This window comes from Perognathus longimembris, chromosome 24, assembly GCF_023159225.1.
Source record: "Perognathus longimembris pacificus isolate PPM17 chromosome 24, ASM2315922v1, whole genome shotgun sequence".
NCBI classification, from domain to species: Eukaryota; Metazoa; Chordata; class Mammalia; order Rodentia; family Heteromyidae; genus Perognathus; species Perognathus longimembris.
This window is the reverse complement of record NC_063184.1, coordinates 10,395,752-10,417,040: the sequence shown is the minus strand read 5'-3', so window position 1 is coordinate 10,417,040 and position 21,289 is coordinate 10,395,752. Positions and strand designations below refer to the sequence as shown.

Genomic DNA, 21,289 nt, shown 5'->3' with positions numbered 1-21,289 from the left:
GTTTGTAAATGTAGGGAGGGAAGGAGAATCAAAAATAATAAAGCCAGAACTTGAAACTGGATTTTTAACTCTTTCATTTTAATGTGACACAGAGGAAATATTCTTGATGGCATGAAAATGGTTGATTTTAGTCCTGTTGGTAGGTATTTTTAGAAAAGTTTGTCATATTCCAAAAATTTTTACTATATGTATCCAAATTGGACAAGAGAAAAAGGTATTGTTTTAATCTTGATTCTACAATTAGCATCATCTTTATTAATTAATTAGGCAAAGGCAATGATCATCTTTAGCATGCCATGGATAGAAATTTCTGGGTACATGTATGTAACTACCCAATAAAACATAATCTTTAGGAACATATGCATGATATTGTGCATCTTTGCCTACTTGTATTCTTGTTTTCTTATTAAATATTACAAAAGTAGCAAATAATTTTATTTCTACCTATTATTTCATTATCCCACCTCTATGGTTGTTGTTGCAAAAATTGTCATTTTAGAAGTTCTTTCCTATATTAAAAAGTTTCAGTACATCTACTGGAAGCTAACTGTTCTCTGCTTCGGATTGTTTCCAAACGCTTTTTTCTTTGCCAGAGAAGGTGTGAACAAAGCTCCCAGAAATAAACTCAATAAAATTTTGTGTGAATTGAAAAGCCTGAGTGTCTATCTATGTCATTTGATTCACTTGTGTGCACAGTAGCTCTTATTTCCTTGTGGAATGAATGCCTTCATGCATGTACTGAGCACAGGGAGTTTTCAATGAGGAAATGCTACCGCCACAGTCAGTGCGTATTCCAGCAGGCTCCTAAGAACTGTGCTGCCTTCATTCCTGCTTCTTGACTTCCTTCTACATCATCAGCACATCTGACCTGGTAGATTGAACTCTAGTGTGACCGTACCAATTGCCCATATGGGAGTCACTCAACAAAACTACAATGAGTAAATTAATTATTGGACCTCTTACATGTGTTTCTACAACACCTAGACATACATGATATATAAAAAATACATCCTTCCAACATATATCTGAGACAAAGGGACTATTTTATAGTCATGCAAAATGGAGATCCTATATTATGATATATCTACTCCTCACAAGTTAAGAAAGGTTTACAGAATACACCAAGGTACCAGTGGCTTGTGCCTGCAATGTTAGCTACTCTGAAGCTGAGATTTGAGAATTCTGAAGTCAGTCTACAGTCAAAACTGGGAGGCTCTTATCTGTACTTCAGCAAGAGGCTGGAAGTGAAGGTATGACCTAAGTGATAGAGCATTCACCTTGAGCAAAAAAGCTAAGTGAGAGCATTAGGTTCTGCATTCAAGCCCCAGTAATGGCACATTAGACTGTGATCTGTGTGCTCACTGGGTACCACAGAATGCTGACTGACACGCTTTTCCTCTTGTTGAGAATTCTGAATGCTACTCATCACCCTTGCAATCTGAACACAAATTTCTTTCTACTTTGGTCATAAGTTTAATTAATCTCCATGAAGCAGTCATAAAATTCCACAATTGTTATCTTCATTAATATGATCTACCTGCCCATCTACATATTATCATGCTCATCTAGCATCCATCCCTTTATTCACCCTTTCTTCCATCCACCTAATGGCTTTTCCACTAAATAATGTTGTTTTGAAGAAGAAAAACTAATGGAAGAAGTAGCATCCTTGGCTAAGGTAATTCATAGGGTTTTGATTTGCTGCTAAAAGATTCAGTATTGTTTATGAAACCTCGTATATCCAAATTGCTATCCAGAAAGTAGTTTAGTAACTAATTCTAATAAGCTCAAAGCAAAGAAATCTCACTGTGGCTGAAATACAGTGATTCTACTATCGCCTTTCTTCAGTCAATTAATTCATGGAAATGGTATTATATAATGTATACACAATATGAATGAATATATATGCATATATAATGAGGGTACATATTTGACTTAATAATTCCTTGTGACATCAAGAACTGCCACTTGTCATTGCAGTTTCATGTTGACTTAATATTCATCTGGAATATTCTGATTTACTTACTTTCTTTGTGGGAGAAATAGCACCAGTATATCTTTTACCTACTTTAATCCCAAGGCCTGTAGAGTCCATGTAGACTGCTGTAATAGATTCTTGCAGCTAAGAGCATCTCAGATGTTGTTCAAGAAATGCCTGATAGATATTTGGTTGTTTCCCCCCTTTTTATACTTGAACTTTAAAATACTAGGCCATAAATATCCAACCTGACTTAAAGTACTCTGTTCATTATGAACAATCTCGTTTAAGGCCATTGAACTGATTGTTTTATATGGCCTAAACTATATGTGGCATGTGTATTTTTTATAATGTTTCATTTTCTACACTATGATGTCTAATGTCACCCTACTAATTTTGCAGATAGAAAGTTTTTTCTTTTACTTTTATATCAAATAATATTTTATCTACTCTACATTGCCTTTTTCTTAGTTTAGGAGCTTGAACTCAGGGCCTAGATGCTGTCCTTGAACTTTTATTTTTATTTATTTTTAAAAAATTTCAGCAAGGCCAAATTTATTTCTGCAGAAGTATGTATCATCAACCAAAAAAACTCCTGACATCTTTTGCACAAGATTAGTGCTCTACCACTTGAGCCATAGCTCCACTTTTGGTGCTTTTGATTGTTTTGAATAGTTAATTGGAGATAAGAGTTTCATGGTCTTTTCTGCCTGGGAGGGCTTAGAACCATCATCCTCAGATCTCAGCCTCTGGAGCAGCTAGGATTACAAGTGTGAGTCACCAGTGACTGATTCTGCATCATATCTTAAATATAACCTCTAGAAAGGTTTTCAGTTCATTTGGCTATCTGAATTGGAAAGCAGGAGTGATAGAGTATGTAGATTTTTGAAGCCAAATTGTTTTCATTTTTATCTTACTTGCTGAGTGACTTTGAATGCATTTTTTCACTTGTGGTGTCCAAATTTTCCCCAGATAATTAGGCAGGGATCGTAGCAGCTCCTTCATAACTTTCTGATAAATCACAGATCTAGACATGGTTTCAGAAACTATAACCCCATCCCTGCACTACAGAAATGTCACTCTCATCAGGACTGCTAGATCTTCCCATTCCAGAGGGATCTGTGTCAACCAGCCTGCTGCAGGGTGCATCTCCTACAGAAGACTGGAATCCATGTGTCCCCTAGGTGCCACGTGATGCTGACTAACGCGATTCCTCCAGCAAATACCCTGACCCCTGTCCTCACTTTGTGGCTTGTCTAGGACCCCCACAAAAGAAGGCATTATTTCAAGATGTGGGTAATTTCCCATCTTAGTGGATTCCAAAGGAGAGCAACTAACCAAGTACTCAGATGGTGTTTACTCAAAAGATACACTTACATTCTGTAGAGTACTCAAGTAATAATTAACTTACTAAACCTGTCAAAATTATCCTATTCCCTATAGATGTGCAATTTACATATATTTATGCTTTTGGTTGAACTTCAATTCATCCTTAAAGGGAAGGAATATAAATTGTCAGTGTTTTCCAGATTAAGGTCCTGTGTTATTCACTGTGGAATACACACTACCTTCAATGGTTGGTGTTTCAAGAGAGGCTTACAAGTAAAATAAATGTACAGCAGCCACATACCCTTAGGACCTTTCATAATGCCAATAATGGGGCTGGGAATATGGCCTAGTGGTAAAGTGCTCATCTCGTATACATGAAGCCCTGGGTTCTATTCCTCAGCACCACATATATAGAAAAAGCCAGAAGTGGCTCTGTGGCTCAAGTGGCAGAGTGCTAGCCTTGAGCAAAAAGAAGCCAGGGATAGTGCTCAGGCCCTGAGTTCAAGCCCCAGAACTGGCAAAGAAACCAAACCAAACTTAATGCCGATAATGTTCTTGTGTTTTTCTTTCAATGGTTTAGGGTCAATTAAAATACGGGCATTCACCATCTGAACTGTATATGAACTGACATACCAATTGGGATTAGGAAACAAAACTATATGGAGCAGGAATAGTAAAGGACATCTTGTAGTTCAAAGCTTGGTGATAAATTACAGCAGCTGATATCTTCTTAATTTTATTACATTTGCAGCTCCAAGTTGTGTGTTTATCATAGAGAGTGCTTATTTTGGGTATAAAAGGTACGAAGCCAGGGATTTAGTTACATCCATGAAGTGCTTCCATTGCCTGTAATGCACAATTTTTAGACTTTCTTAGTATGTTTGTGAAAAGAATCAAAGCCAATAGTAACCTATCTCAGTAATTAGTCTGATGGAAATTACAAAAATTATGATATAGTTCATCTATATCCTTTTCAAAGACCAGAGTAAGAAACAGAACAAAACTTCTTTTCCTCATTGAGTTAGATGGGCAACTGGATGGGCAATGTAACCGGCTAGTGATGAATCCCTAAATTAAGAAGTACTTGCGTGAGTTTTTAATGGCTTGTCTTCATTTAGTTCCTATGTCAGAATAGATCTTTTTCCCCCCCCACAGGCCTTTTTCCTGCTCCCACTGATATCTCTGCTTGAAATTCTAATGTTTGAAGAACTAGGCTAAACCCAGGCCCACAGAGAAATTTCACATGAGGGCCTTATAGAAGTTACCTTCAAAGTCATGGCAGATAATGCCATTTTTCATTCCTGTTTTTTTTTGGGTATACTTATAGTTATGCAAATGAAGGAAAATGTTTCAAGTGATAAATATAACAGAGGCTCTGTTAAAACAGCACAAATATTGTGCATGCCCCTGCAAGTTCAGTGAGAATGTACACAGTGCTGTGGGCTTTGAGGGTAGCACAAAGGATTGTTCAACAAGGCTAAGAAGAAATTTATAAGGTGATAGCTAAAGATAGGAATTTTCAAAGAACATACTGGATTTTATCCTTACCCAAATGGGCATATCTTTACCTTTCCTGGATTTTATCCCTTACCCAAATGGGTATATCTTTACCTTTCCAAAGAAAACGCCCTTAGCTCTGCCATTGCTTTTGACGGTTAAAACTCTCAGAACCAACTGAAATTTTAAGAAGTCAGAAAATGAAGAAGCATTTCATGAACTAATGGTGGATAGTTAAAGACATATTCTCCTAGAACATTAAAAATAAATGGAAATTATAGATTGACAGTATATTATTGCCACAGAAGTTTTCACATGAGAAACCAGTCTCTAGTCCTCTAGTGAATACATATGGTGTTAAATCTTCAAAACTTTTTGTCTTTGTTTGTACTCATGCCTCACAAATGCTGAGGCTGCAAACAAGCAAGAGAAATTATACAGTACTGGGCAGCACATTAGCTATTTCTCCAACCCTGTCATTTTCTTTCATTTAAATTTCTACGCTCCACTGTTTCCCTGAAATACAAGAAAAACCAGAAATGGTGAGAGAAGGGAACAGAAAATCAATGGGGAAGATGTCTCCTTTTGAACTATTTCATTTTTAAGTTATCAAAAAACTTCTTGTCCTCAAGTGCTAATGAAATCCTGAGAGAATTCCTACAGTTACTAGTAGGTATTCATTTTTATAAGGATATAAACATATGTTGCATACACATAATCTAATAGTATATGATTTTTAATCTATACTTTTAGAAGAATCTGACATATATTTTTATTATTTTTATTATAAATGCGATGTACAGAAGGGTTACAGTTATATAAGTCAGGTAATGAGTACGTTTCTTTTTGGACAATGTTACATCTTCCTCACTCAATCTCATATATCTTGGCCCTTAGGAATATAGATAAACAAAGACCCAAAAGGCCTTGGCACTCACAGAATTCTCAGACTTATTGGTATTGGAAGAGTTCAAAATGGCAACTAGTCAGCGATGGCTAAACATTTATGCAAAAACTTGTTTTATAATTTTGATTGCTAAATAATACTTAGTTTCTGTTTGATAGATGCTCACAGAGAAAGTGTAGAATAAAGATGAGATCATCAATCCTATGACCTTGAAAGCAATATTTCTTCCCAGGAGTAAAGTGTTGTAGCAACTTATTTATGGTTAATGTAAGGAAGTTATTTCTTTTTGGATTGATATTTATGTTCCAACTGTGTGACTGGGAAGAGATAAAATGAGGGGCTGTGGTGAAGGAAAGTGCCTAGGTAATGTACTGAAATGAGTCCCCAGAACGTCGTCTCTCGTGTTTTTGCCTTTACAGGCATAATTGCAGCTGAACAGCCATTAGGAACTGAGTGGTGGTTTATCTTCTCCAAGGTATTACTCACCTTCAGGTCCCGATGGACCACGCCCATCTGATGGCAGTGTAGCACAGCCTCCAGGATCTGCTGAATGCAATGACTGCATGCAAACACCAGGGGGCGTGTGTTAGTTCCAAGCTTACACTCACTGTCTGTATACCCTCAGAGAGACTGGGTTCAAGTGTAGAGCTAGCAGCCAACTGGACTTGTGCTTTAATACCTTCAGTACTGTACACATATTGCTCAAGGAGAATGACTACTATCTCAAAGCCAAGATCTTGCCAGATGTGAGCCAGATGGTAGATAGACTTTTTTTTTTTTCCTAGAGAAATCCAATGTGACTATTTCATTTTATTCAAGAGCTCATCTCCTGGTTATAGATTCTTCCAGGAAAAGAAGAGAAAAATCAAACAATCTTTTGTGAGCTTTGGTGCTCTGCTTTCACCCCATGAACCACACATGGTTTTCCTACCATCTCGCATTTTTTTCCCAGTATCATTCTGAAAGCTGTTAAATTTCCAGGTCAGGCACCATTTAGGTTAAATTAGGATGCACAACGAATCTTTGATCAATCATTAACTTCTTGGTGCTTTAATTTAGCTGGCAATTATTATCTCTCGCCGAAAGGTTTGTCAGACTCCAATGGAGCAATGAGTAACCAACCAGTTGCTCTGCTATGGCAACCCACAGTCTCAGAACAGAAGTGGTGTTTAGGTCTACAGGCGGACATACATCACAGGCCAAGTTTCTCTCCAGGCCAAATGCTGGATGCTACAGGAAACCCTACCCCAAACTGCCTCCAGTAGCATATTGCTTGGAAATTTAACAGGTCACATTTTTAATACTGTTTTTCCTTTTTTTTTTTTTTTGCTATGATGTATATTTAGCCTGTAGATGAGCAAACTGAAAGAGATAATCATGCATTATTATTTCATCATTTATTCATTTCAAGAAAACATTGGGAAAGGCAAGGGAGCCATTTTAAATACCACCCCCCATCTCTGCCCTTTTCCCAGAAAAAAACAAAACCAAAAAACAAACTCCTTTGATTCAGATGATGGACTCCATATACTGACCTTCAGGTCCCTGTGAACTATGCCATTTAGGTGACAATGATTTACACTTTCTAGAATCTGCTGTATACAATGACTGTAAAGATACAAGGGCAGAATGGAAAGGGAGAACATTTTAAAGGCACATAATCACATCAAATACAAAATAAAATGAAAGTTCAAACAAAACAAACAAACAAAAATTATTTCTTCATGTTTTTCTTAGCTTTACACTGGGATCACATGATGTTGAATAAAGCTAATTCTGGTGCTAACAAAAAAATGACATCCAACAAATAATTTGTGACATATTCAGACAAAACAATTTGAGCTGTGTTTTCTTTTCTTATTGTAAAAAGAAAGCTATAAATTAAATCAGCAGTATACCAAACTTGAAATTCGAATATTCAGGAAGAAAAAATTATAAAGAATCTCCAAAAATGTTCTGGGAAAATTCTCCAGAACTTGAAATTTCCAGAGATTTATTATACACATCTAAACTGTTTGAAATCTGAGGTCACAATTAAACATAGGTATTGAAATGAGAGGATAAAACACAGATGAAGTGGCAGATGAAACAGGGTTAACAGATAAAGGAGTGATATGTGTACCATTTCAATTCAGACATGGTACTGCCTGTAAAAATAGACGGATAGGAAAACCAATGCAAATCCCTAATAAGAGGGATAATTTAAAGTAAACTCGGGATACAAAATAAAACTATCCCCAATACAAAAGTACTCTGTGAAAGGGCTAGGGGTTTGGGAAATAAACATATAAATAAAAATTGCACCCCCCAGGACTACAATTATCCATTTCCATACACTTTAGTGATGGAAATATTTTGCTTGTTCTCATATCAACCTGCACCATTGGTACTATTCTCATTGAAGGGCCATGGATGTCAAATTTTGATGGCTAATTCAATTAGAATAAATCTTTTGACTGGCATCCAAAAGGTCCCAGGAGTTACAACCTGGCATACAATAACAGAACACATCACACCGATGGATTCTGTACAAATTCATGGTGTAAGTTAAATGCAAGTGTGCACAAAAGAACATGTTTGAGGATTCAAGAATGAGGCCACAATTTGGTAGGTATATTTTCAATGATTTATCAAAGTAACATCACTCTAAAGCAAATTTTTTAATTAGAAAATAATCAACATCAGACTTACTGAAATGCAAATATCACATAATTGATCATGGCTGGGTTTTTTAGTTCTTACACTGTTAGGCCAACAAAGAAACTCATTTTAGTGTGTATAGACTACATAGTTTACTCAAGCACTGGTCATTATTTACAAACAGTGATTAAAGAAATTCTACCGTAATGTTTTATTTCATACACCTTTTGGTGGTAGCTTTTTTTCTTTTCTTAAGCAATAGCAACATTTATTAAGTAAGGAAGCAAACAATAATTTATATTAAGTGACTGTCACTCTTTACTAACTAGTAAACATATATTTAATTCTTAAACTTGAGGGTTAGTAAAGAAACAGATAATTGAAAATGGTTTGAGAATTAGACACTGGTGTTTCATAACCTGTGATCCTAGCTACACAGGAGGCTGAGATCTGAGGATCATAGTTTAAAGCCAGCCCAGGCAGGAAAGTCCGTGAGACTCTTACCTTCAATTAACCAGCACAAAGCCAGAAGTAAAAGTGTGGCTCTAGTGGTAGAGTGTTAGCCTTTAGTGGAATAAAAGCAAAGAAAGAGTATATGGGGGCTGGGAATATGGCCTAGTGGCAAGAGTGCTTGCCTTGTATACATGAAGCCCTGGGTTCGATTCCCCAGCACCACATATATAGAAAATGGCCAGAAGTGGCGCTGTGGCTCAAGTGGCAGAGTGCTAGCCTTGAGCAAAAAGAAGCCAGGGACAGTGCTCAGGCCCTGAGTCCAAGGCCCAGGACTGGCCAACAACAACAAAAAAAGAGTATATGGCCCTCAGTTCTAGCCCCAGCATTGACACATACAAAAAAAAAAGTGTTCTTTGGTGTAATATATGTATATATACATGTGTGTATATATATTCTTTATGTGAGATCTTTTCTAAAACATATATGATTAACTCTCAAGTTTATTAATGTAAATACAATAATATGATCCAACCCACGTATTTTCTATTACCTATGGACTGTTCTTCAACAGTGAAAGCAGTGTCCATCTAAATTTCAACAATATTATTCTAATAGAACAGTTTTAACATAATGTTGAAAGGCAAACTAGATGAAAATTCATTAACTTGCCTAGCACCAGTGGCTCATGCTTATAATCCTAGCTACTTAGGAGGCTGAGATCTGAGGACTGCAGTTCAGTGGCACTCTTCTTTCCAAGAAACTACTCAGAAAAAGCTGAATGTGGCTCAAGTGGTAGAGCACTAACTAGCCTTAGGCAAAACGAGGCTCAGGGATAGAACCCAGGTCCTGAGTTCCAAGACCAGCACAAAATAAAAAAAAATTATTTAACTTGATTACTACCATGATTAAAATTACTGTTTCCTTTTTGGTAAGCCAGAGCTACTATGAGGTCCCTTTCTGGCGCCTTATGTGTGGAGTTCTCTGAGGTAAATGAAGCAACCAATGACTCAGTCATCATTGCATAAATGACACCAAATATTCTAATTGATTTTAGCAGAAAAAAATTCCATTAAAAATTAGAATGAAATCACGTACATATAGATTCACAGAGTGCCTTGAACCATAACATTAAGCCAAAAAAGAAAATTAGAAATTGAAAAGTGAGCTTGAGTGTGCAGGTGCTACTTTGGAGAGATGGGGGAGTCTCAGTATCAGTTGGATCTTTAAACATGGTCCCCTCCCTCAAGTCTGGGGGATCAATACAGAACCCGGGAAGATGACCAATAAATGAGTTCTCATGACATCTCATGGACATCGCTAATAGTTAACTGCTCTTGATTAGAGTTTTAAAAATCACTGACAACCACAGGATATACAAGGAATGTTGAGAAAATCAACAGCACATCATTTAAGAAAGATTAGTAATGTTTACTAAGCAAGTAAATTAATATGAATTCACTGAATTCATTCCAAACACGTTGTCTTTGGGTAGCCTAGGAAGATTCAACTTAGATAAAATAGAAGCAATAAAAAACCCAAAACTTTTGCGGAAGTTTTGGTAATCAACAAGATTAGGGACTGACTTGTGAATCCTACAAAATATCTGATGCCAGTGGCTTACACCTGTAATCCTAATTACTCAGGAGGCTGAGCACTTAGGCCTGAGCAGGAAAGTTCATAAAGTTTACATTTTGGGATGACAAAAATGCTCTCTCTAATTGGTGGCCCTCAGCTGTGACAATGGAACCTTTGAGCTCATACAAATAATGTTTAAAGCAGATCCACATCATCCCTCTGCCCTGAAGAATCATCCTAGAGATCCTTAAAAGAGAGAAATGTGTCCTCACAATGACATATGAAAAGAAGTCTAGAATGATATTAAGACATTCTCTTAAGTACTAACCATCATCGTTCATTTCCACATGTAAATGTGTGCTGACTATTGTCACTTGAATGACAAGTCTTGTCACTTACCTGGCATCAGCTTCACTGTAATATTCTCTTGCCACGATATCTTCAAACAGCTCACCTCCAGTAACTCTGTGAACACAAGACAGTCACATTAAAAAATAATAAGCATTACTATGTTGGCAGATAGTGTTTATCACAGCTTTTAAAATTATTGTTTCATGTAGTTTTCTTAATAGTCAAATCTGTGTTAATCTACATATGTCCATCACTTATTTCTTTTCATTTGCATCCATAGATCTGTTTTTCTGCATGTCATAAATATATTCAGCAATATCTATTACAGAAAATTATTTCCATGGAAGGCTCTACTGCAGTTCTGCATGTATTAGCTGACACCTGATGAATGAAGTTACATTGTTTAAGAGCATTTTCTGAACAATCTACGATCTATGTAACAGGTGCTGAGTGTGTTCTCTCATAGGCCATGTGGCCTTCCAAAACCATTCAGTATGGAATGTTCACATGCATGTTCCCCCAAAAAATACACACAAAGAAATATTCTTCTAAAAATAGTAGGCTCACAAAATGTCTAGTAATAATCAGTTTGTATTCTTCATTTTACATTTAAAGAAGGGAATTGTTTCATAGCCAAAAAAATAACATAATGAATAGTGCCACATATGTGTTAATGAGCACTCACACATTTACATATTGTATGATATTTCTAGAAAGAAAATTCTTATAGATATGAGAAGATTCCTAATATTATGAGCATTTAAAAATTTTGACAGGAAAACATGGACAGTTGATTTCTAAAATGTTTGTACCCCAACATGTCAAAGTATTAACAAACTCTAATCATTAACTAAGAATAAGCCAACACACCTGAAATAATCTCTCATGTTAGTGTACATTTTAAAATCCTTCTTAGTGAGGAAGACCATTTTAATGTGCATTTATGAAGTATTTCATCCTCAGTTATGAGTGTGGCGGGGGGCGGGGGGGAGTTGTCAGTCTTGGGGCTTGAACTCCAAGGCCTGAGCTCTTTTTTCCTCAAGGCTAACCACATTGAGCCACAGCACCACTTCCAATTTTCTGGTGGCTGACTGAAGATAGAGTCTCACGGACTTTCCTGCCCAGGCTTTGAACCATGATGCTCGGATCTCATCCTCCTGGGTAGCTAGGATTACAGGTGTGAGCCAACAAGGCCTGTGCCTGAATGTCTATTTTACTTTGTATTTATAAGTTGTTCCTTTTTCTACTGTGATCTTGTTTGATTTTAAAAGCAGATTTCAGTTTGAGGGTTTAACCTTGGAATGGAATATTCTATTACCTCATGAGTCCTCACTATTAACCTTTGAGGCTGTTTTACCAGGATCCCTGCCTATTAATAAGAGGCTGATTAAGTAACCTGCTGAAGACCACACAACCTTAATATTTGCCCACACAGGTAGCCATCCATTCCACAGCCAATACCCTCAGCCACTGGGCAGAGCAGCCTTTCCAGCAAGGAGATTACTGCTCTGTCTGCATGGTCAGGAGGCATCCATCATTTGTAAAAGCCTCCGGTGAAGGCTCTGAGTATGAGCAGTACAGAGTGTAACTTTAAGTTTTCCTTTCTATTTTCTTCTTTGCCTTTTTTTTTAGCCCAGAAAGCCCTAATGTTCTAAAGATTCATAAATAGTAATTAATTCTTCAAATCATTGAATCATTATGCTTTGTATCATAGCAGAACTCTAGCAACAATGTATTCTACAAGCTCTAATTAGTTAATTAATCTGAGAGTTTAGTCATGAAACTCATTTAATTTGTAGCATAATATAAAATTTCACATAGCATACTGAAATTTTCAAAACTCTGTGGTAACTACTGCTTAATTTTGTGCTCTATTAAACAATAACGTGTATAGAAATGCGTTTAAAATTAGAAATTCAGCATTTTCTCTTTAAGGCAATCAATTCTATTAGAACTCACCCTTCTCCCTGAGACATTCATAACTGATGTTGCAGAAGTGATAAAATGGAGTCATTTATATAAGATCATATTTTCTTTGTACTGGAGCTTGAATTCATGGCCCAGGCACTTTAGCTTTTTTCCCTCAAGGCTGGTATATTACCACTTGTGCCACAGCTCCACTTCTGACTTTTTGTGGTTAATTGCAAATAAGAATCTCACCAAAGCTGGGCACCTATGGCTCATGCCTGAAATCCTAGCTACTCAGAAGGCTAAGATCTGAGGACCACAGTTCAAATCTAGCTGGGGCAGGAAAGTCTGTGAGACTCTTATCTCCAGATGTGGCAATGTGGCTCAAGGAGGAGAACACGAGCCTTGAGCAAAAGAAGCTTGGAGACAGTGCACAGGTGCTGAGTTCAAGGCCCAGGACGAGAAAAAAAAATGACTCTCATAGATAATACATTTGTATACACTTGTATACCACCCAATGTATTTACTTATAAGCTTATATAAGTTACAAGCTACACCTATCTTCCAAACATACATCCTTTGTCTCTTTGGGTGGCAAAGTCAAAGTTCATCAAAATAAAGCACCAGGAAGTAGGTATTAGAAAGAGGTGAAGTGGGGTCAAGCAGAAAGTGATAGACTAAGAAAGAGGAGAAGAAGGGAAAAATTCAGTCAAAAATCCCATGCAAATCCTACAAAATTAAGAAAAGTGAGAGGGGCAGGAGTTTGGCCTAGTGGTAGAGTGCTTGCCTAGCATGCATGAAGCCCAGGGTTTGATTCCATGGTACCACATACACAGAAAAAGCCAGAAGTGGTGCTGTGGCTCAAGTGATAGAGTGCTAGACTTGAGCAAAAAGAGCTCAAGGACCGTGCCCAGGCCCTGAGTTCAAGCTCCAAGACTGGCAAAAAAAAAAAAAAAGTAAACAAAAACAAACAAAGAAAAGTGAGAGAAGGGGAAGGAGGCTAAGGGCAGGATGGGTGAGAATGTTGAAAGGGATGCCACTGATCAAGATACATTATATTTATAAACTGCTTTGTTAAATATCAACTCCTTTGTAAAACTACTTAAAGATAATTAAAAACAAAAGAAAGGAAACAAAACAAAAAAGCCCTGAGTTTCACACACTTTCTTGCCTGGGCTGGCTTTGAACTGTAATCCTCAGAGTTCAGCCTTCTGAGTAACTGGATTATAGGAGTGAGCCACAGGTACCTGGAAAAAATATTTCTAAGTAGTGGGAAGAATGAATGCTAGAAGATGTGGCAAGAGATGGCAAACCACATAATCTAAAACTAGATATTAAAAAAAAAACCTGAGTTGGGAGCATGGCTCAAATATTAAGAGCATCTCCCTGAGTTCAAACTCAACTACTGCCCCCCTCCCAAAAGAAATAAAACAAAGAAAATATTTATCTTTTATTTGTTCTTTTGTTGGTTTCTCTCCCAACCCCTCCATCAGTGCCCTTCTGAGGCTGTTCCAGCCATAATAGACTTTCTCTAGTCCCTAAATGCAATGAGCGTCATACTGTCCTAGGCTCTTTTACATGCTAATCTTTCTTCCAGGGCTTTCCCAAACTGTCTACCTCTACTATTTGTTCAGTAGATACCTCACCTCTCCTTGGATTTTATATCATCCTTCACCCATCAATACAAGTTTTCATTTTCCCCATGCCTTGAGTTATTCTTCATAGCCCTGAGTGCCATTACAATTATGTGTTGGTTTGCGAACTCACTTGTTTGATGTTTGTCTTTTCACTATGATGGTATATCTGCAAGAGCAGAATTGGTTGCTTTTCTTTCACATGATTAATGCTGGACTAAGCACTGATGTTATAGCAGGTTCTAATCCTCTCTCTCTCTCTCTCTCTCTCTCTCTCTCTCTCTCTCTCTCTCTGTCTTTCTCTCTGTCTTTCTCTTTATATAGATTATATAATCTCAGGTGGTGGGTATATGTGGTGGATGGTAACATGTCCATACCATAATTTTAATATTAATGATGTCATTACATTTCTATAAGAAGGTAAGGCTCTGAAAAAGTATTTTACTTTTTGGTGGTGGGGACAGTACTGAGGTTTGAACTGAGGGTCTCATGTTGGCCCAGTAAGAAGATTAATAAACAAAAAAAAACTCAGTGCTATCTTGATGGCTATGGCTTATTTACATAAGGTCAATTTGGTATATAAGGTATTTTCTAATAATACTGAGTAATTGAAATAGTGGATTATCTGTGGGTATCCAGAAATAATGTTTACAATGGATCGGGAACTGGATGATGGAAATCAAAGAAGAGAGAGAGTTTCTTATTGATCATGGGATGAATGGATTTACTGAGTCATGCTGAGAATCACAAGAATGATCAAGCTAAGAGGCAGATTACTGGATTGTTTCAATTGAAACCTGACTTAGGCCAGGAGAGAGACAGCAGGCTTAAGTGGGTTATTAGGTTGTTAAAAGCAAGACAGTGTACAGTGTATTCATGAGCACAGTTGGGCATGGCATCATTAAGAAGGAGATGGTGAGATAATAAGAACTACATCCTCCTATTTTGCTCTTTTATCTGCCTGAAAATGGATTCTTAAATCTAACTCCTTAATAACACCATACATTTCATTTTATCTCTTATCATTTACATTGCTTCTAAACATCTGCATATCTTTCCTCACTTTTACAATTTTTGTTTGCGATTCCCTTCTAACTTCACCTATCTTTCAGAAAAACACACTGCACCAGTCATATTCTTAAAATCGGTTTTCTACTTTCACAACCACATCTAAGTAAGAATGGAAACAGGACTACACATGATAATTGACAGGATAGAATAAAGCAAAAACAGAAATGGAATGTGTTATTTTTATTTTATAAATAAGATATAGCTTCTTAGGTGAACAAATTAGCCATTGAAACACACATGCATACACACACACACACCTATTTGTCTATCTTCTCTGTCTTGTTAATGGCTTAATGTTTCATTTAGCACAGTCTTTCTTCAAGGTTTATTCATGCTGTAGCATGAGTTAAATGTTATCTAGCTAGACAAAGGTATATGTGAGTATGGTTTGTAGTTTGTGTACTGTAACTATCATTTTAGAGATTGCCTATATTTTCCCAATGTGTACATATTAAAACAAATGCTTCCTAGAGCTAAGAGTGTAGCAGAGTAGCTCTCCAGCATAGTGTTGCCTATAATGCACTATATTTTGGATTCTGTCTCTAGAACTGCAAAAAAGCAACATAGAAAACAAATAAAAATTAAGCAAAATGACTTGTACTCACAAACTGACATGTGGAATTGAGACCTCTTTATACAATTACTTAAAGATAATAAAAATAACTAAAAAATAGGACAATTTTTTGTTTGTTGGTTGGTTGTGGAGCTTGAACTCTGGGTCTGGGCACTTTCCCTGAGCTCTTCAGCTCAAGGCTAGCACTCTACCACTTGAGCCACAGCACCACTTCTGGTCCTCTGGTGGTTAATTGGAGATTAGAGCCTCATGGACTTTCCTGCCTGGGCTGACTTTGAACTGTGATCCTCAGATGTCAGCCTCCTGAGTAGCTAGGATTACAGGTGTGAGTCACAGGCACCCGGCAGTAAATTTTGTCCTATGAATTTAACACAGTGAAACAAAATTTAAATATATCAAATATTTGATGATAGTAATGATAATAATGAAAATGTGTAACATAATATGACACACACAATGTAAATATTGCTACTTCTTAGTTCATTTTGGGAGTCCTGAAGTGCTTTAGAAAACTAATCATGCCATAATCTTGAATGCTAGCTAGTAAATATCAGCCAGTTGTTAAAACTCAATGTTTTCTTTCATCTTCATGTTTCTTTTTTTTTTTTTTTTTTTTTGCCAGTCCTGGGCCTTGGACTCAGAGCCTGAGCACTGTCCCTGGCTTCTTTTTGCTCAAGGCTAGCACTCTGCCACTTGAGCCACAGCGCCCCTTCTGGCCGTTTTCCGTATAGGTGGTGCTGGGGAATCGAACCTAGGGCTTCATGTATGAGAGGCAAGCTCTCTTGCCACTAGGCCATATCCCCAGCCCCACTTCATGTTTCCATTTTGAGCAGCAGTGTTGAGTGGAGGATCAGGAAGGTGAAGTATCTTGGTTTACTATTTGCTAACTCTGTGAGGTCACATCAGGTCAGAATTTTGTCTGTGCTGTATTTTGCTTACTTGTAAAATACTAAAAGACAGAAATTCTCTTTACCCAGAGCCATTGGGGAAAGGTTGTCAATTTGTGTTCTATGAGGGAGGGCTCCCTTCCAACCCTATCCTGCTTTCTAAGCAAATTCTATATTAGGAAGCATTTCTACTTGGCACAGGAGACTCAAGCAGGCTAACAATGGCTCCATACACATTTGAAAGGGTTCCATGAGTAAGTTCAGGGCTCTGTCTTCTCAACTCACTGAGTGAGGCATGACTGCCCTGACAGTCATGATATTGATCCAGATACATAGTACTCTTAAATGACATGTTAAATTTACATATCAAAAAGATGCTTTTTTTAAAAAGGTCTCACATTCAGAATATCACATTTGAAAGGAAGTAGTCTTTTAGTAGAGTCTGTAAATTATGAATAAAAAATCCTTAATATTGAATATCTTCTTTTGTGACTATTAACTCACATCTTAATCATGTTTTTGTGACTTGGGATGACCTATTAAAAGACAAATTATTAAATACTGCTTGTTGAATAGATATTATGAAGATGATAAATGGATATAATTACACACTCAACTCTTGGGAAGAAAATACAACAGCTGATACCAGAATACTTAGGAAATACTTAGGAATATATGAACTTTGTTGTTGTTGTTGGTAGTGGGGCTTGAACTCAGGGCTTGGATGCTGCCCCTCAATTCTTTTGCTCATGGCTAGCACACTACTACTTGAGCTACTGCCCCACTTCTAGTCTTTAGGATAAGGGTCTTGAAAGGACTTACTTGGCTGGCTTTGAACAGTGCTCCTCAGATCTCAGTCTCCTGAATAGCTAGGATTACAGGCTCATATGAACATTTTAAAACATAGTGAATTGTGGATGATTCATTCTAGTAAATGATAGTAGGTGTCCTATAAAGATAAGACAGGCTCCTTTGCTAGATATGACTTCTCTTCCCTAGAGCTAAAGCTATGTTGACCACACAGAGTAATAGTAAAGACACTGAGGAATCTGGCTGAGGAAGAGTTGGTTACAGTCGTGGTCCAGATTGAGCCACAATGATCATCCATTACAGAAGGGAGACAAATGCAGAAGTAACACACAGACAATTCCAAATCTAGATTAAACCACACACATATAAATTCAATCTGTTTAATCATAACTTTCTGCTTTATCTGTCCAAGAGAACTGTTTATATGAGCCACATTTTAAAAGCTATTTTTTCATATATTTACAGAAAATCATGCACAGTGGTGTGATTGAACATTACTCTTCTTAGTGGCCCCAGTATTTTTGGTAATTTGCTATCACAGAAATGCTAGTTATAAGATAGTAATTTTAAGAAGCTGAAGGAAAAATATCTAACATATTAAACACTGCAACAAGACAGGTGACCTACATTTTAATTTGAATAAAATGATAAAATAAGCAAAAATGGAGCAATAAATTTTTATAGAAATGTATACACTACATATATGCTAAGCATATATTCTAAACAAGCACAGGAATATATATATATATATATATATATATATATATATATATATATATCTATTCAGTACTGGGACTTGAATGCAGGGCCTAGACACTATCCTTTTTTTTTTTTTTTTAAATCTTTTTCACTCAAGGCTGGCACTCTATCATTTGAGATACAGCTCCACCTATGGCTGGTTAATTGGAGATAATAGCCTCATGGACTTTTCTGCCTGGGCTAGTTTAGAATCACAATTCTCAGATCTCAGCCTCCTGAGTAGCTAGGATAACAAGTGTGAGCCACTGATCGCAGCTTAATCCCTAAGCACTTTGCCTAATTACATCAGGGAGATTTGCATATGCTTAAATCTTTTAAATTATTATCATTCTAAAGTTGTATTTAGATGTTTGCATGTTATACTCTATCTCTTTCTGACGGTGTATCATTTGTCAAATTATATAAATTATCACATTTCCTCACAGGAACTATTACTCTGTATTTGTATTCAAGCTAACACATGACAGAGATTGCTTTCATTTTTTATAATCATACTAACAGACTGAGAGAAAATGTACCAGAATTTAATGATTCATTTGTTCATAGAATTAAAAAAAAAACCACCTCTTTGTGCTTCTTGGTATGTGTAAGCAATTGTGTCAAGCAATTAATTTATTGAAAATGTTTAGTCCTTTGGTTCAATAAATAGTTTATTTCAAATAGACTACTAAGTTCTCAGACTTAATTTGATTTAACCCAATATTGCAGAAATACAAATGCCTAATTCACAGGAGAACACAATCTGTAGTCATGATTCAAGAAGGAAATGTATCCTTGCATACATATTCAGACACCATTTATTTGTGGATATCACTAATGACAGTGCTTCTTCCCAGGAATGTAGGCATTATTATTATGCGAATGAGAATGTGGGTGACACAGAATACAGGATCTGAACAGATGCTCTGGACCAGGTGTCTGGGGTCTACTCTGAAGCTTTTTCTGCCCCAAGAGCTGTCTTTCATTTCTGTCTGTCACAGAAACCTTACTTCTGGCTCTTCCAGTATTTTTCTCTCCCTCTCCCTACCTCCAGCCCTACAGAAGTGGATTTTTCCATTGGGGAGCATTCAGTGGGGTCTTCCAATGAAAACACTGGCGTGTTTAAGGGGTGTGTCACATCTCAAGTTCCAGGATGGAAAGGTGGCACATGGACAGATGGATGGATGCTGCTCTTCCACTGATTTGAAACTGGAAAAGCATCTTCTTGTGGATGCTGAAGCTAAGATTCTCAAGCTTTTGGCTTGTGTGATTTTTCCAGCCTATAGACGCCAGCATAGCTCACTGCCCTTAATGGAGTGAGCCACTGCTAATAGTAAGTATCTATAAATATGTATGTGTACTGCACACTTACACCCACACAGAGAACTCTAATACACACTCATTTTCACAATACTCTTCTCTATAATTTGCTCTGATCGCCTCACTTTTCTCCAATAACTAATGAGCCATACGATTTTTCTTCCTAAATATTTCTTGGTTCACTATTCTTCTCTTTTATTCCTTCTACCATTGCCATGGCCACACGGTCTCTCAGTGGGTTTCATAGCTTACTCACATCTTCCCATGTCATGTTCATTCACATCGGAAGCAGTTATAATCTGCCGAAAAGAAAATCCCCATGCTTAAAATTCCTCTATGGTTACTCTTTCCTATATCTAGTCTCTTCCCCTCTCTTTAGTGACTCCTCCATACCCAAAAAGTTAAGATTGGTTGGCTTTTAGGTTTTTACCATGATATATTTAGACCCCCATGAGCTGGCTCTTCTTTATGGAGATCGCTAGCTTTTGAACTTTTCACCCACATGAAGAAGTAGTACTTGGCTATTTCTCCACGTATTCATTGGAATGAAATGTTTTGGGAGGTCTTCATTTAGTTTTTCTGACCCGACACCTTCAAGAATGATCCTGAGACTCTTCCAGAAATCCTTCTCTGAAACCAACATTTTTTACTCTCCTAGATTGTTGGGCTTATCTGGCTTAATTGTTTTCAGAGACTGAAGCCTGGGATCAAACCTTACAACCAGAACAGACAAGGAACATGGTTTTCTACTGGTGTTCCCGGAGCCTAACAAATGAAAAGCCTACACAATTGCCTGAGACACATTAGCACTTCAATAAATAGTAGCGGAATCAAACTATATGTGAGAGGAAAGATGTAACTGTGGAATCAGTTAAAACAGAGAAGTGGAATTATGGGTAATTCTGTTATTGTTGTTTTCTTTGAACAGGGGGATTTAGAATTGGTATCCTTTTAGTCATTTGCACATCTATTCTTCTAGCAAGTATGTTATTAAGTGATTCTGTGTTAGAGTTTTAGGGGAATGGGTAGACGAGTGAAAAGGGGGAGAATGCAGTCAAGAATTCAAGGTATATCCTATGAAATTAAGACGAGTGAGGGAAGGGGTGGGTAGGCAAGAGAGGGATGAAAATGCTGAAAGGCATGGCACTGAACAATATGTATTTTATTCACAAACTGCTTTGTTAAATGACACTCCTTTGAATAACTACTTAAAGAAAAGAAAAGTAGAAAATACCAAATGCAATAAGAAATTGCAAAGCGCTATCAATCCAAAGCTCCAAATGAGTGGATATTATTGTAAATAAGTCAGTTGAAAAGTAAGCAATTACATGAGATCTAAACTCACTAGTGGACTATGTTGATTATTTTATTTTTTTAAGCTCAGTTTGACTTCTTCAGTTTTCATCATCATGTCTGCCCTCCTCCATGCCAAAATCACAGTTTGTGTTTTGTGTTTTAATTTTGACTCCTAAAATATCTATCCCCCACCCCCACCCTTCCACTCTGGGCACCTCTAATCCCTTTGCCCCATTGCAGCAAGGAAGAGCTTTGCAAAGTGAAATCGGATTATCTCATTCCCCATTTTAAACCCTCCATGCTTCTCACGGAACACAGAAC

At 37.0% G+C, this 21,289-nt stretch overlaps 1 protein-coding gene across 4 annotated transcripts in view; it reads right to left on the bottom strand.

Annotated features, from left to right (window-relative positions):
• Positions 1-21,289, bottom strand: part of Camk2d (calcium/calmodulin dependent protein kinase II delta) — a 249,777-nt gene that overhangs the window by 76,449 nt on the left and 152,039 nt on the right. For all 4 annotated transcript variants that reach the window (XM_048333531.1, XM_048333528.1, XM_048333530.1 and 1 more), the window contains exons 5-6: positions 10,779-10,844; positions 7,247-7,319 (exon numbers count right to left, since the gene is read on the bottom strand). In XM_048333531.1, the coding sequence (XP_048189488.1) occupies positions 7,247-7,319; positions 10,779-10,844 (139 nt within the window). The remainder of the gene's footprint in view (positions 1-7,246; positions 7,320-10,778; positions 10,845-21,289) is intronic.